The sequence below is a fragment of the Diplotaxodon limnothrissa genome, linkage group LG18, assembly GCF_057381915.1.
Source record: "Diplotaxodon limnothrissa isolate DT_005_m linkage group LG18, D_limnothrissa_male_GT1.1, whole genome shotgun sequence".
NCBI lineage: Eukaryota > Metazoa > Chordata > Actinopteri > Cichliformes > Cichlidae > Diplotaxodon > Diplotaxodon limnothrissa.
In genome coordinates, this window is record NC_140613.1 from 13469880 (window position 1) to 13483654 (window position 13775).

The 13775-nt window shown below is 40.3% G+C and overlaps 2 protein-coding genes across 2 annotated transcripts in view; one reads left to right on the forward strand and one right to left on the reverse strand.

Moving 5' to 3' along the window:
* Nucleotides 1-890: 890 nt before the first annotated feature.
* On the forward strand, nt 891-4046 carry clul1 (clusterin-like 1 (retinal)). Its single transcript, XM_085378536.1, has 7 exons — nt 891-993; nt 1176-1324; nt 1415-1585; nt 2070-2505; nt 2835-2957; nt 3041-3255; nt 3864-4046. The coding sequence occupies exons 1-7, from the start codon at nt 891-893 to the stop codon at nt 4044-4046; spliced, it is 1380 nt and encodes a 459-aa protein (XP_085234662.1).
* Nucleotides 4047-4509: 463 nt separating this feature from the next.
* The window catches only part of yes1 (YES proto-oncogene 1, Src family tyrosine kinase), a 33383-nt gene continuing 24117 nt past the window's right edge, over nt 4510-13775 (reverse strand). The window contains exons 8-12 of the mRNA XM_085378537.1: nt 11609-11788; nt 9853-9929; nt 8890-9043; nt 8274-8405; nt 4510-5997 (exon numbers count right to left, since the gene is read on the reverse strand). Coding sequence (XP_085234663.1) covers nt 5789-5997; nt 8274-8405; nt 8890-9043; nt 9853-9929; nt 11609-11788 — 752 coding nt within the window. The 3' untranslated portion in view covers nt 4510-5788. The remainder of the gene's footprint in view (nt 5998-8273; nt 8406-8889; nt 9044-9852; nt 9930-11608; nt 11789-13775) is intronic.

Sequence of the window (13775 nt, forward strand, 5' to 3'; positions counted from 1 at the left end):
GGAGACTTCTATATGACCACGTTAAATCAGGCTCACGCTCACCCTTAAATCCTGTCGCCTTTGTGGCTGACTAGATAGCACTTATTGTTTTCTTGAAAATGGATAAAGATGGATTTGTGTATGCAAGCACAAATAAGTCAAATTGTTAGATTTGAAAGCAAAGAAAAGAAAGCCTAAGAAAAAAACTCCAGAGAGCACAAACCTCCGCCTCGGCAGCTCACTCTCTGGGGAGTAGTTACATTTAAAGGGAAATAAGTATATTCTTTATATATTCATGTTATTTTCATCGTCCTTTTTAGAAGTTTGTAGTGCAGTAAAGCCAAGTGCAAAGTGCAGGTGTTCACCATCTTAATATACTTGACATAATTTTGAGTATAATTGTTATTTTGAGTATTTTTTATTTTTGTGCATATAGTTCACATGTGGCATTCATTTCATTGACTATTAAAACAATGGAATGTTTAAATGTTTAGGGATAAATATCAAGTTAAAAAGGTTTTAAAATACTCATGAACATGCTATATGTATTAAAGTTGTTATCAATTTAAAGTATTATAACTTGTAATTGTAATGTACATAAAAAATAAGATTTAGCTGTACTCAAAAAGTTCTTGTCAGTCTCAAAACTGACATTTGAAGTAACTATGTGTAGCATTATTTGCATATTAATCTAGTGACCTTAAATGAGAGGTCACCATGATGCCATGATTTGCTTACTCATCTTTGCAAAACGATCTCTTTGATAACAATCTTAAAGTTTATGCACAGATAGGCTCTAATTGTGTTTAAATCTCAGTGTCTAAATGTGAGTCGGTTTCATACGTAACCCCTAAATCACACTTGGTATATCCTGTCAGACTTTTTATTAGTCGCTGTGACAGAGCTCCAAAATGAACTTCCTGCTGGGTTTAACACTTTTGTTGGTGACGCTGGGTCTCCTCGATTCTGTACCTACGGATCAAGGTGAAGGCATCTCAGAGGACACTTTAAAACGTGAGTTTGCAGAACAGACACTTCCAAGTAGATTTGGTTCATCTAATTATTCTTTTGTTCAGAAATATTTGTAAGTGACTTTGAAGGAAATGTGTTTCTTGTTCTTAATATTAAACTTTTAGGGTTTAATAGTGTGTTTATGTGTAGACTAAAATGCACTCAGTTTCCTTTTGTTTTCTCAGAGTTGTCACTGGGTGGTGAGAAGCTTGTGGATGAGGAGGTAAGGAGAGCTTTGTATGGGGTGAAGCAGATGAAGGAGGTGATGTGGAGGAATGAGCAGAAGCATGAACACCTGATGAGGTCTTTGAGAAACAGCAGCGAAAAGAAGAAGGTTGGATCCACGTTTGATTTCCTGCAAAAGAAAATAAAAGATTCAAGTCAATGATGAAAACATATTAAAGAATCCTATTTTGACCACCAGGGGGCAGCAGAACTAGCCAAGGAGGTGACTGAGAAGCTAAAAGAGGCAGAGGAGCAGTGCAAAGACTCCCTGCAGACTGAGTGGGAGGACTGCAGACCCTGTCTGGAGGATGCATGTAAAAACTTCTATACCTCCACCTGCCGCAGGGGCTTTGCTTCTTTCCATACTAAGGTATGCAGACTTTCATGCCCTTCAAATAATGCTGCTAGAAATAAAGTTACATGTTCTCAGTTGAAAAATGACAGTTGTACAGTTGGCGCAATCTTCTCCCACTGACAGACTGTTGTATTTTCATAACAATGCATTGAATAACTTTGTCTGAAGTCGCTTGAATAAATTAGTCAGTAATGGGAGTCATAAAAATTGAGTGCAAATCCATTTTAAAAATAGATACATACTGAGACAAAAACTGAAATATTATTTTATTAATTTATTATCATTAATTAATTTTTTTCATTGTGTATTTGTTATAATAGCGTTTTTGTTTTGTATATTAACAATAAAACAATACCTCAAAATAAATCCTGATGTTTGAGTAGTAGATGCTAAATTCAGCTAAAACGGGATGTTTTTGAATTATCTCCCAATCCTGAAATCACAGTTGTTCTATTCTATTCTGTGAAATGCATCAATTTCCATCACTTCTGTTTTGTAGGTAGAAAACTTTTTTAAAAGAGTTTCCCGGCGCTTTGGTCCCCGTGAGACCAACTTGGAAGCAGGGGACATTCTGGTAAACCAGGATAACAACACAGACACAGAGATCGTCCAGATGGAAGACTCCTTCAACCGACTGGTCAATAAAGTGGGAATGCTGGTGAACCGTAGCGTCACCCTGGTCTCTAAGCTGAGCAGCAGGCTTGACAAAGCTCTTCAGAGAGCCTTTCTGAACAACACCGATATCCTGATGGAAGAAACCACCTCTGATCCCTACGACCCTGCCCGGGACTCGGGCTTCCTGCAGGGTGTGGGACTAGAGGAAGTACTGGAATCCTTCTTTGACTTTGCTAAAAGTGTGGTGGATGAGTTTGGAGCTGTGGTGACCCAGGTGTTTGATGATATCCACAAGACAGTGGAGGAGGAGAAGAAGAAAGGTAATGATTAAGCCGAGCAGTTTGCCTCACGTGTGCCAGTGAGCGTGTGCCAAATATACAAAAAATGATAACAGCTGCAGATTTCTCTGGTTCCATCTGTAAATTTATAGAGCTGCTGCTGGAATTGGTTGGAATTAAAATATGCAGATTCCTTGCTCCCAGTGTCACATGGTTTGGAACTACTGAGTTGAAATCATTTTAAATGTAATTGAACAAATTTCAGTGCATTTTCTTATTTGTAAGTTAACTGTACAGACTGAGTTTTATTATTCTTAGCTGTTCCATAAAGTGTTAGCAAACTAAAAAATAAATAAAAAATTCTGTTGTAGAGAGGGAAAGTCTTCCTCGCTTCCTGCAGAACAGGAAGCTGTGCAGAGCCCTCCGCAGACAGACATCAGAGTGCTGGCAGCTACAGAGCGAGTGTGAGAACTGCCAGGGAGCTCTGCTCACAGGTGAGCAACCACCAGCCTCAACCTGGACGTTTATTCGAGCTGACATTTTGAAACTTAAAACTTTATCTTCTTCTTGGCTCCAGAGTGTCCCAGTGTTCGGGAACTGCACGTGGAGTTGGATGACGTTTCTCAGCTGCTGGAAATCTCCAAAGAGCAGTTTGATGAGATCTTGTCTATTGTCCAGCACCACACTGATGAAACAGTCAGTTGGCTCAGCAACATGTCGGCTGTATACAGCTGGGTGGCTCAGGCTGTGAGCAACAGCAGCGCTTCACAAAATATCTTCCACATCACCAAGGTGAGGAGGGATGGTGGAAGAGGTGGCAAAGCTATGATGAAATATGAAATAAAAACAGCAGATATGTTTTCTTAAAGAGAAATTTAAATGGAGGCATATCCACAGAGCTTTTGTCATGGAACTCTTAAATCTTCAATAAACCGAATTTAAATCGCAAACATTTATAAAATAGTAGAAATACTTGGTGACAATGGGGGAAAAAAAACCTCCCTTTCAACAGGAAGAGACCTTTGGCACAACCAGACTCAGGGAGGAGCGACCATCTGCTATGCCTGGTTGGGTGAGGGAAGGAAAATAGGACAAAAGATAAAATATAGAAGAGAGCCAGAGTTTAATTGCTAATGATTAAACACAGCAGTGGAGAATAAATGCACAGAGTGAAAAGAGACGAGTGAAGAAGAAATGCTCAGTGCATCACGGGAAGCCCCTCCCCAGCAGCACTCACCTATAGCAGTGTAACATAGGAATGGTTCAGTCATCTGATCCAGCCCGAACTTTAAGCTTTAGCAAAAAGGAAAATTTTAAATCTGATCGTAAAAGTGGAATATTTATTGTATATGCCACTGCAAAGGAGTGCTTGATGTAAAATGACTTCTTCCACTCTCCAGGTGGCGCCAGAGAGCCACAATGAACAGAATGAGGCTGTTCGTGAGACCAAGGTGGAGGTAAGCATCCTAAACTCTCCTCCGCTTACCCTCACCGTTCCCAGCGAGCTGGAGCTGCAGGACCCAGCCTTCATTCAGTATGTGGCTCGAGAGGCTCTGGAGAAGTACAAGGAGATGGTCAGGTGAGAGCCAGAATGACTGAACCCTTCACCCATGCTTTTGTCAGTATCACTTGTCCTTTTTTTTTTTTTTTTTTTTTTAAAGAAAAAGGCAGAAATGTCATTAGATAGCAAGGCTGAATCTTTCTGAAATATTGATGCAATATTCATCAGTTTTACAACGATGGTGGAGATCATTTAGGTATTGCTTTCTCTGCTTCTTTACAGGTTTGAAGATGAGTAATACTGCAGTGTGCAACAGTGAATACAACTCGAGCATGTTTGTATTGTAGCCATCATCTTGTTGAAATCTACAAATGTCAAATCAAAGTCAGAAAGCATCAGTATTCAGTAAAGTAAAAAGAAGCATAAATTTAAATGAATTTTTAAAAATAGCCACGTTTAAGAAAACATCTGGACGTCTTGGGTCCGACTCTTCAAGAAGATCACTGCAACTCGTCAAGAACACAAGTAGTAAAAGTAACCTTTGAGTAAACCTTTTATTTTTTTTCCTGTACAAAAATCATTATTAGTAACTTTTCTCATTCATTTCATTATTCATGTCCCTACTAGTTCAAGTCCCCATGTCTGTATGTTTAAGAACAATCACACATGTTCTTTGAGTGATGAACAGAAAGAATTACAACAACAACAACAAAAAGTTCACATCTTTGTAGCTTTCATACTCCCAAATTTCCCCATCACACACACCTGGACAGAGAATGGAAGCATTTCTAAGAATTTCTTATTAGATTTTGATCTGTAAAAGCACTAAAGCCCTGTCTGGAACACAGTGTGTGCCAGGTGTTTGTTTTGTCTGTCTGTTTCTATTTAACTCGCACACGAAGTGATATATCATCTGTACCGCCGGGTTTGCACTTGTAAATTAGCAAAATACCTCTTTATGATTTCAAGTCCCAGATTAAATGACAAAAAAAGAAGAAAATTTCATTTTGAGATTCAAACAACCCTGTTAAAAAAGAATCATATAAAACACTTGTTATTCCTGCTTCTTCCACCTCGTCACACCTGCTCAAATACACTTTTTATACATACTGTATGTACATCTGCGGTCATCTCTCAGTACATTCTTGCATCCATACGATACCACCGTTTTTCCTCCTCCATTTATTCCACCTCATAATGCTCCACACTTTACAGTCAGAGCACATACGTAACATCTCACACAGTAATTGGGCGCCCACTACATACATATGGCTGACAAATTAAAGGAAATACTCGAATCCTTTGCTCCTTTTGTGCCCACTGAGTCGCCGTTTGTTTTTCCTTTGATTTGTCAGCAGTCTGTTCTTATCAACCTACATATTCATACCAAACTCATATACATATAAAAGCTCTCACTCGAATATCAAAGACTTTTTGTTGTTAAATTTAATTTAAAAAAGATGGTGGATTGGAGGAAGGGTAGGGGAACTTCTCATTTAAAAAAACGTTCATTAAAAAAATGCATCCGCGAGTAACCATTCATTTGAAAATTTGGATCACAGTGTTGTGGCCAGCCTATATGGATTATTGTGATATGCACAGTTCTCAGAGTTCAACCCGCTTGGACATTTCCCCACATATTTGGCCCCCCAGGTACATAAGGGACAAACCTCTACTTCCTCTACATCGGGTATGTCAGTTTGGAAAAGTTTGTAAAAAAAAAAAAAGTATTTTCTGCAGCTTCAGCAGAAACGTTGGTTTTCCTGGATTTTGATCTCTGCCGATGTACTGCGGTTTGCCAGAGTTAGTCCCAGATCCTCCCGACTAGAGGTTGTCTCCTGGCTGATACTGTGGCTCTGTGGCTGTGAAGTAGTCTTCTAAAAAGGACTGGATGTACTCGAAGGTCGGCCTTTCATCTGGCTCCTTCTTCCAGCACTGCTTCATCATCTCGTGCAGTGAATCGGGGCAGCCCTGTGGGCAGGGCATGCGGTAACCTCGCTCTACCTGCTCGAGTACCTCTCGATTCACCATGCCTTAAAGGAAAAAAAAAGGACAAGAAATACAATATAAATGGACAGCCATTATATAGTCAGGTTATCCAAACATTCATTACAAAGGTACTTCATACATCTATTCATTTATTTGATCTAAGTAAGGCAGTGGGATTGTAATCGTGGAAATTTACACTATAGACACACAAAAAGGGAGATTATCGCACCATCTAACCTATGTGCCGAGTGAAGCTGTGCACTCTGATGGATGGGAATAAAATTTCATAAATTGGTGGTTTAATATAACTCTAGACGTTTTTTATATAATTTATTTTATTTATTATGGTCATGAGAAATACATCTTCAGAATTTCTGAAGATCTCTCAAAGTTTTTCTTTGGACATTAGCAGCTTTTCCACTAATTTTCACTCTAGTCCTTGTACGGATGTATTCATTTATTTTTGCCTTTGAAGCATTCAAGCACAAAAAGGCACCGAGCTCAAGGGATGAACCAATGTTGAGGCTACACATACTGGACCAATTGATTGCAGTTACATTTAAATTGTATGTTTAAGGCACTTTGTTACAAACAGACTGGCAGAAAATAAATTAATCTTCTCAATCTCTTTAGTTGAATGGCCAAAAACAGATTGCCAGGCATTAGAGCTATTAGCTACTAAATAAATAAATAAATAAAAATTCTATAGTATCTGAAAGTTGTGTCTTTTGGAAAATATCCAGCCAAGACTGGGTGCGCACACACACGCGCACACACACACACACACACACACACACACACACACACACACACACACACACAAAATCAACTAATATAGTTTGACTTCCACATCAATATGACTTCTCTCTGTGGTTATTTGAAAAACCATATAACAGAAGGAGTCTTCCAAAGTTTTCTGGTCAAGAAAACTAGTACAACTTTTGATTAGGAAATAGCTCAGTGTGCAGCCTGACTGTAGAAAGCGCTGCTGTCATACAGCTGACAGCAGGATTAAATGATTAAATGCCCACGCAGACCACTGTGGTACGGGGGGAAAAAAAACCTCAATGACCCAGTTGGAAGTTCACTCATTATTTCCTGTTAAGACTTTTAGTCAATTTTAAAACACATACAGGGAGATAAGACTGTTAGCAGAAATAAACCGATACAGGTGCTCCAGCGCTCTCACAGAGAAGTCTGCGTAGCTTCCTCCAGTTTACTGGTTTACTCGTAAAACTGAACAACAAGAAAACAAACAGAACTGCTCCAGCTCCGCGTCCCAGTGTCACAGATTTCTTCCCAAGACAGGAAGATCGTGATCATGAACTCTGTGACACAGCACAGAAACAGCTCCGTGGGGAGCGCAACTGCAGCTAAAAGAGGTTATGACACAGAGTCAGCGGCATGGTCACAGCATAGCCGCATCCTCCCCCCTCCATCTCTCTGTGGGAGAGTGGGGATCAGATTATCTCACAGTCGGTGAGGAGAGGAAAAGCCCCGAGCAGCTGCTGAGACCAGGATGTGGTGGCAGCAATGTGTCGGCTGCTGAGGTGGTAGAATGATTTACATCTCGCATGTTAAAACCTCAGCTCTAACATCATGTCTGCCTATTCGGGTAACAGTAGATACCTATACACACACACTTGATATAAAATGGAAAAGAAATGACACATCACGGTCCAGACACTTGGTCTAACTGCATCCAAATACATCTGCACTGTCTAGCATCGAATTCAAATAAGAAGAGCAGACCATACATGTACAGTTAGACACTTTATGGTTTAAAAAAAATGCAAATAAGTGGGTTCAACCCCCTGAATCTGCAGCTCTGGGGTGAAATAATTAGAGGAATGATTTGCACTGAAACCAAGAAGGCCACTGGAGCCAGATGGACCTCTACAAGACATCGTTAAGTCGTCCATATGGCATGCTCTGTAATCACTGTCAGTTTAACACAGTTCAAGGCACACACTGCAGTACTGATCTCATACAGCAGGGGGCAGAAACGAGGTGGAAGAAAGGGATAAGAAGGGGGATCACACATGCAAGGGTACTTTGCCAGTGACTGACAAGTCACTAAACACCTGAGATGACTCATATCAGATCACATGTGTGGATTTCTATTCTAATTCACAGGGTGAAAAAGCCCCAGATGACTGAGGATGACAATAGCGTGCTGGAAAATAATCATGACGCAAAACTGTCTCCTGGGGCAAACCATCACGAGAACTCCATTCAGCTGAACAAAGGAGGAGGGGCCAAAAGCATCTACAGCAAAAATTAAAAGTGCATTACATGTATCTGCGTGTGCTGTCTTTACCTGGATATGGTACTCTGCCCTTGGTCACAAGTTCAGTCAGCAGGATACCGAACGACCAGACGTCTGATTTAATGGTAAAGCGTCCATACAAGGCAGCTTCAGGTGCCGTCCACTTGATGGGGAATTTAGCACCTGGCAAAAAAGAAAAGGAAACAGCGAGGCGAGTCAAGCATGGGCAAAGAAAACATCAATAAGACTGCTGAATATTCCTCAGTTGGTAAATCAATAATTTAAACTTTTCAAATGTTAGAAACTGTGAAAAAGCAGCACATCCTCACATCAGGATGCCAAATCGGTCAACTGATTAGAAACGTTAACTGATTTTTTGAACCACCCTTCAGCTCAAAAAAATGTAAGCATGTGTAGCCTAAATGAACAAAATCATGGTTCATGTAGCGGGCCTGCAAATTGCATTTTTAATTATAGCTAATATCAAAATCTGCTGTGACATTTTCAGGTTCAACTCAATTTATTTAAGCTCCAAGTCCTGTATTAAGCAGCAGTCATAACTAAATAGATCAGAGCAGGCACTGAGAGGCCCAGTATCAACATGTTCTCTATTTATAGTCAGTGCAGACAAACATGCGTCCAACTGCATCCGCTCCCTGTCACACACCTTGTCTGGCGGTGTACTCGTTGTCCTCGATGAGCCGAGCCAGGCCGAAGTCAGCGATCTTACACACCAGGTTATCAGCGACCAGAATGTTGGCAGCTCTCAGGTCCCTGTGGATGTAGTTCATCCTCTCAATGAAGGCCATGCCGTCTGCAATCTGGGATTAAGTTGGATTGGACAGGACGTAATGGTGTTATTCTAACAGCTTCAGAAAGCAAAAGTGCGAGCATGAAAAAAGGACGTTTTATTTTCAATTATAGATCAAATAAACATAGCTGCATTTAGGTGTCAAGAATACACGAAGACAAAACTCAAACAAGGCACTCTACACCTGTAACAATGACACCAACAGCATCTGGATAAACATCCTGAACACAGCCATTCGACACCATTCTCACACTTGTTGTAAACTCCCTCTGAGGCGTCTCTGGGTTTCAGCCTGTTTCAGTTTTAATTCCCCCCCAAAAAAAGGAAAAGAAAAATTACTACTCTGCAGAGTGGAGAGGGAGCCTGTGAGCGTGAAGAGGCAAATTAAGAGCAGATCACAGTAGGTGACTGAACCAGCGAGCTTAAATGGCCTCTGGTGAGCAGCGTTTAAGTGCTACAGGCAGTTAAGTGGGGGACAACGAGGGGAGGCACACGCAGCGGTGAAGAGCTGTCGGAGGGGGAGAGGAGGCGCACATTGTTGCACAGGAAGCGGCAGAGAGGGGAAGGGTAGATTTTAAATAAATTATGCCAGCCAGATGGAGAACAAACCGAAACCAGTATTCACAGGGCGTGAATATTTGACTCATGCACACCTACACACACGGCTGGAAAGAAGCCCGCGTGGAGCTTTCTCCGCTGCATTGCTGATGTATGATAATCTTTCCCCTCAGTCAGAGTTAAAAGAGCAGCCGGGCAGGGAAGAGACACGGGGAGCTGCTGCACCTGTGTTAGCATTTAAACACTGAGTTTTTATCCTACCTGTGAAGCCATGTCCACTAGCTGGGGAAGCTTCAGATACTTTCCATCTCCCTCCTTCAGAAAGTCCAGTAAACTACCTGCCAGAGTTTAGAAGACTACTGTCAAGAGAATCAATACATCCGTCTGCAACGTGTATAAAGACAACACCAAAATAAACAGAAACAGAAATAACCTGGAGGCACCGCGACTGTTAAAAAGTGAATACAACCCTTCAAATGAACTGTGATGTGTTTTTAAAGGCTGCTGGACTGCGGGGGATCCAGTGGTGCAGGGGTGAGCAAGTTGTTGACTGGAAGGTTTGTGTGTGTTTAATGGGGTCAGATTAAGAATGAAATACTTATTAAATGTTGATGGAACTATCTGGCTGTTCTAATCACAGTTCTGTACCAGTTAATGAGTTCAAATTTTACCTTTTTGCTGCTCTTGTTTAACATCTGCTCAAAAAATAAATCAATCAATCAGAGTGAAAGGAGTGGCTATTGATCGCTTGGCTTAAGTATAATCTGTGTGACAGCTCTAAAAAGAGCTCTGAGGCCAGGGATAACATTATATAAGCTCTGAAATAATTTGCATTTACTTTTCTGAGGTTAAAAGATAAACAGAAGATCTTTTATAGAAACACTCTAATAGAAAAATTGACAGACACAAATTATTATTCCAAGAGGACGTCAGTTTTTTTTTTATTCTTTGAAAGGTCTGTCGATATTTTCACTTCTAAGGTTTACACAAGATATGTCAGACTTCCTGCCTCACTCTTGGAGTGGAAAAAAAATGTATTTATCTCAAAGCTGCACTCAAACAAGCTCTGCATAAACATACATTTTCTTGCCGCTCTGACTCTCTATGCCACCACAGTGGATTTAAATCCAAATAAACAAATCAATTTGTGCTTGAAGGGAAGATTTTTCAGCTTTAATTCAGAGGTTTTACAAAAATGAATGCATGAAGTGTTTGGGTATTATAGCCATTTTTTATACACAGTCTCCATTTTCAGACAACTGACTGAGGAGCAGTTTCGTGGCCAGGTGAGGCGAGCTCTCCTGTTATTTCATGCCAAATGAAGCACACATCTGAAGTTGATTCAAAGTGATTGTCTTTTGATTTTTAGTGTTATTTTAACTACAAGCCCCAAAGAGACGTCACTGCAAACAGTATGGGCACGTTTGGCTGGCTGTTCCTAAACAGTTTATGGATGAAAAAAAAATGAGTCACAGCACGACTCTTTTATAATATACTTGAATGTTTTAGATCATATTATATTATCACTAACAGAAAATTCATCATCATCTACGGAGATCAACCACTCATGACTTCTATGGCGTTCCACAGGGCAGTTGTCTTGATCCATTATTTTTCTCCTTATACATGCTGCCACTTGGAAACGTCACCAAACAGCAAAACATTTGTTAGCATAGTTGTGCAGTCGATACACAGCTATCTGTAGAGCCAGGCGACACTGATTTAATGAGCTTTTTAGCACTGTGTTTAACATATGAATGACTGCAAATGCTTTAAGACTAAATTTCATTTCTTCATTTCTTGGCTCTAAAACCAAACACGATTTGTGTGTTTATTTGTGTTTATTTCTGATGGACTGTTTATTTAAATGTCTGTTTTCATATGGGTTCATATGCTTTAGTTCCTGTGAATCTCTTTGGAACCTCTGTGTTATACTGGGCTATACAAATAAATTTAAGATATACATTCTTTGTGTGCATCGTCATAACTTCTGGTTTGGAAACTGAACAGTTCTTACCTTTGCCCATAAACTCAGTAACAATGTATATGGGCTCCTCAGACACCACGGCATAGAGAGGTACCAGTTTGTCATGCCTCAGTTTCTTCATGATCTGAGCCTCCTGCAGGAAAGCCTCTGGAGACATGGTGCCCGGCTTCAGGGTCTTGATCGCCACCTTAGTCGTACCGTTCCATGTGCCTGAATATATATGAAACAAAATGTGAATGATCACTTATTTACTTTGCAAAAGTAAATACTTTGCTTGAAAGATACAGAGGAAATACACTTCCAATTCATTAAAAGACTAAAAGGCCCATTTTCTAACCCTTTCACGTGATTAAAAAGTCAATCCTAAAATCACTTGGACCTCTGGCAGGGCTCCCATGTATGGAGAGAACATGGCAGCTGAAATAATCGGCCACTTCCTGATTGAGAGCCACTTACTCACGCCCTGCTTACATACAATAAGCCAAGGCAGGAGATCTACTGCTTTCGTTAGAGGGCTGAGCTTCATGAATGAATCATAGCGAACAAACTCTGCGTGCACGCACGCAAGCTGAAGGACAAAGTAAGACAATGATAATATCTATAAGTAATAACGTGAGGTGGGGAGTGCATAGAGAACATCATCTAAAAAAACAAAAACACACGAGCAGCACGAACTGCAGCTGAGCAGAAAACCATCACGAAACCACGAAACAGTGAGTGACAGAGAGGGATTCCTGGGATTGCTCAGTGGAGGCTTGCTGCAGGGCAGGCTTAATTAAAGACTCAACGATGAAAGAAGAGAGTCGTGTTCACTCAGAGGCCCCCGTCTCACAAGCAGGCCAGTGAAAAGAAGCGTAGGAAGTGACCTGTGATTACTGGAGCTGTGTGTGTGTGTGTGTGTGTGTGTGTGTGTGTGTGTGTGTGTGTGTGTGTGTGTGTGTCTATGAAAACCCACAGGAATCTGTAATCAGCTCTGACATCAGTACGTGTGCCGGTGAGGCAGCAAAACAGGCCCACTCCTGACGTTAAAACACTAACATAAATCAGTGTCATTTGTTTTTCACATTAACTCTACATAAGTTTCATATTCATGCGCATATAAATCATGCACATTGGGCATGTTTGTAGGCCCTAATGACTGTGTGTGTTTACGTCCACAAAGTTGTTCCTGTTCTTCACTAATTCATAAGTGTTTGTGTCAAACACCTGGACTACAGCGGGGATTTATGTCTGCAAGTTGTTAACATCGGAAGTACTGCTCGAACGCACGGAGGCCACTGGTTTATCGCAATGTATCCCTTAACATCGCCATCTACAACCCTGTTAATAATTTCATTAATATGAAAGTGCAGAAAACAGAATGCAATGACCCACAAATCAAATCCCATATTTAATTGAAAAGGACACAAAGACAACATATCAAATTTTTAAGACTTTTTCGAAACGCCGCGGCTCATCGTGGTCATGTTTACAGCTCTGCTTCATCACCTCGTCCTCAAACAGCAAATTCTTTGGAAACATGGCTCTGAGTAAAGTTCCTGTTTCTGGCAGCCTTTCCAAGTATTTCTGACATATTTCACACAATAACTATTCAGCTACTAACACATTTACGTAGGCGTTTACTGTGTCGGGAGTACTTTTGCAGGGAAACATCCTCTTTTTCTGTCTCTTTGTGGTTTGAATAAACTGAGTAAATTTGAATCGACAAAAAGGGAGGGGAAAAAAACAGCATCTGTTTTATATTTTCAAATGTTATCTTGCTCTGTTAGAGCAGAAATGGATCCAGACAGATGCAAGACAGCATCTTGTTTATTCAATTTGTACACGCATAATAACAAAACAATAAAACCCCAAACAAACAAAAACAAAGTTGCTCCTCCTTGGCAAGAATTCCCCTTCACAGTCAGGATGCTTCTATACTACTACTTCCTGTATACAGGGAGTGCAGAATTATTAGGCAAGTTGTATTTTTGAGGAATAATTTTATTATTGAACAACAACCATGTTCTCAATGAACCCAAAAAACTCATTAATATCAAAGCTGAATGTTTTTGGAAGTAGTTTTTAGTTTGTTTTTAGTTTTAGCTATTTTAGGGGGATATCTGTGTGTGCAGGTGACTATTACTGTGCATAATTATTAGGCAACTTAACAAAAAACAAATATATACCCATTTCAATTATTTATTTTTACCAGTGA

What these genes read in the sequence shown, in the direction of transcription:
- clul1 (XM_085378536.1), top strand. Translation starts at nt 891, where the DNA reads ATGAACTTCCTGCTGGGTTTAACACTTTTGTTGGTGACGCTGGGTCTC. An exon ending in ACAGCAGCGAAAAGAAGAAG is followed by an intron (nt 1,325 to 1,414) that starts GTTGGATCCACG and finishes TTTGACCACCAG; the next exon opens with GGGGCAGCAGAACTAGCCAA. An exon ending in GGAGGAGGAGAAGAAGAAAG is followed by an intron (nt 2,506 to 2,834) that starts GTAATGATTAAG and finishes ATTCTGTTGTAG; the next exon opens with AGAGGGAAAGTCTTCCTCGC.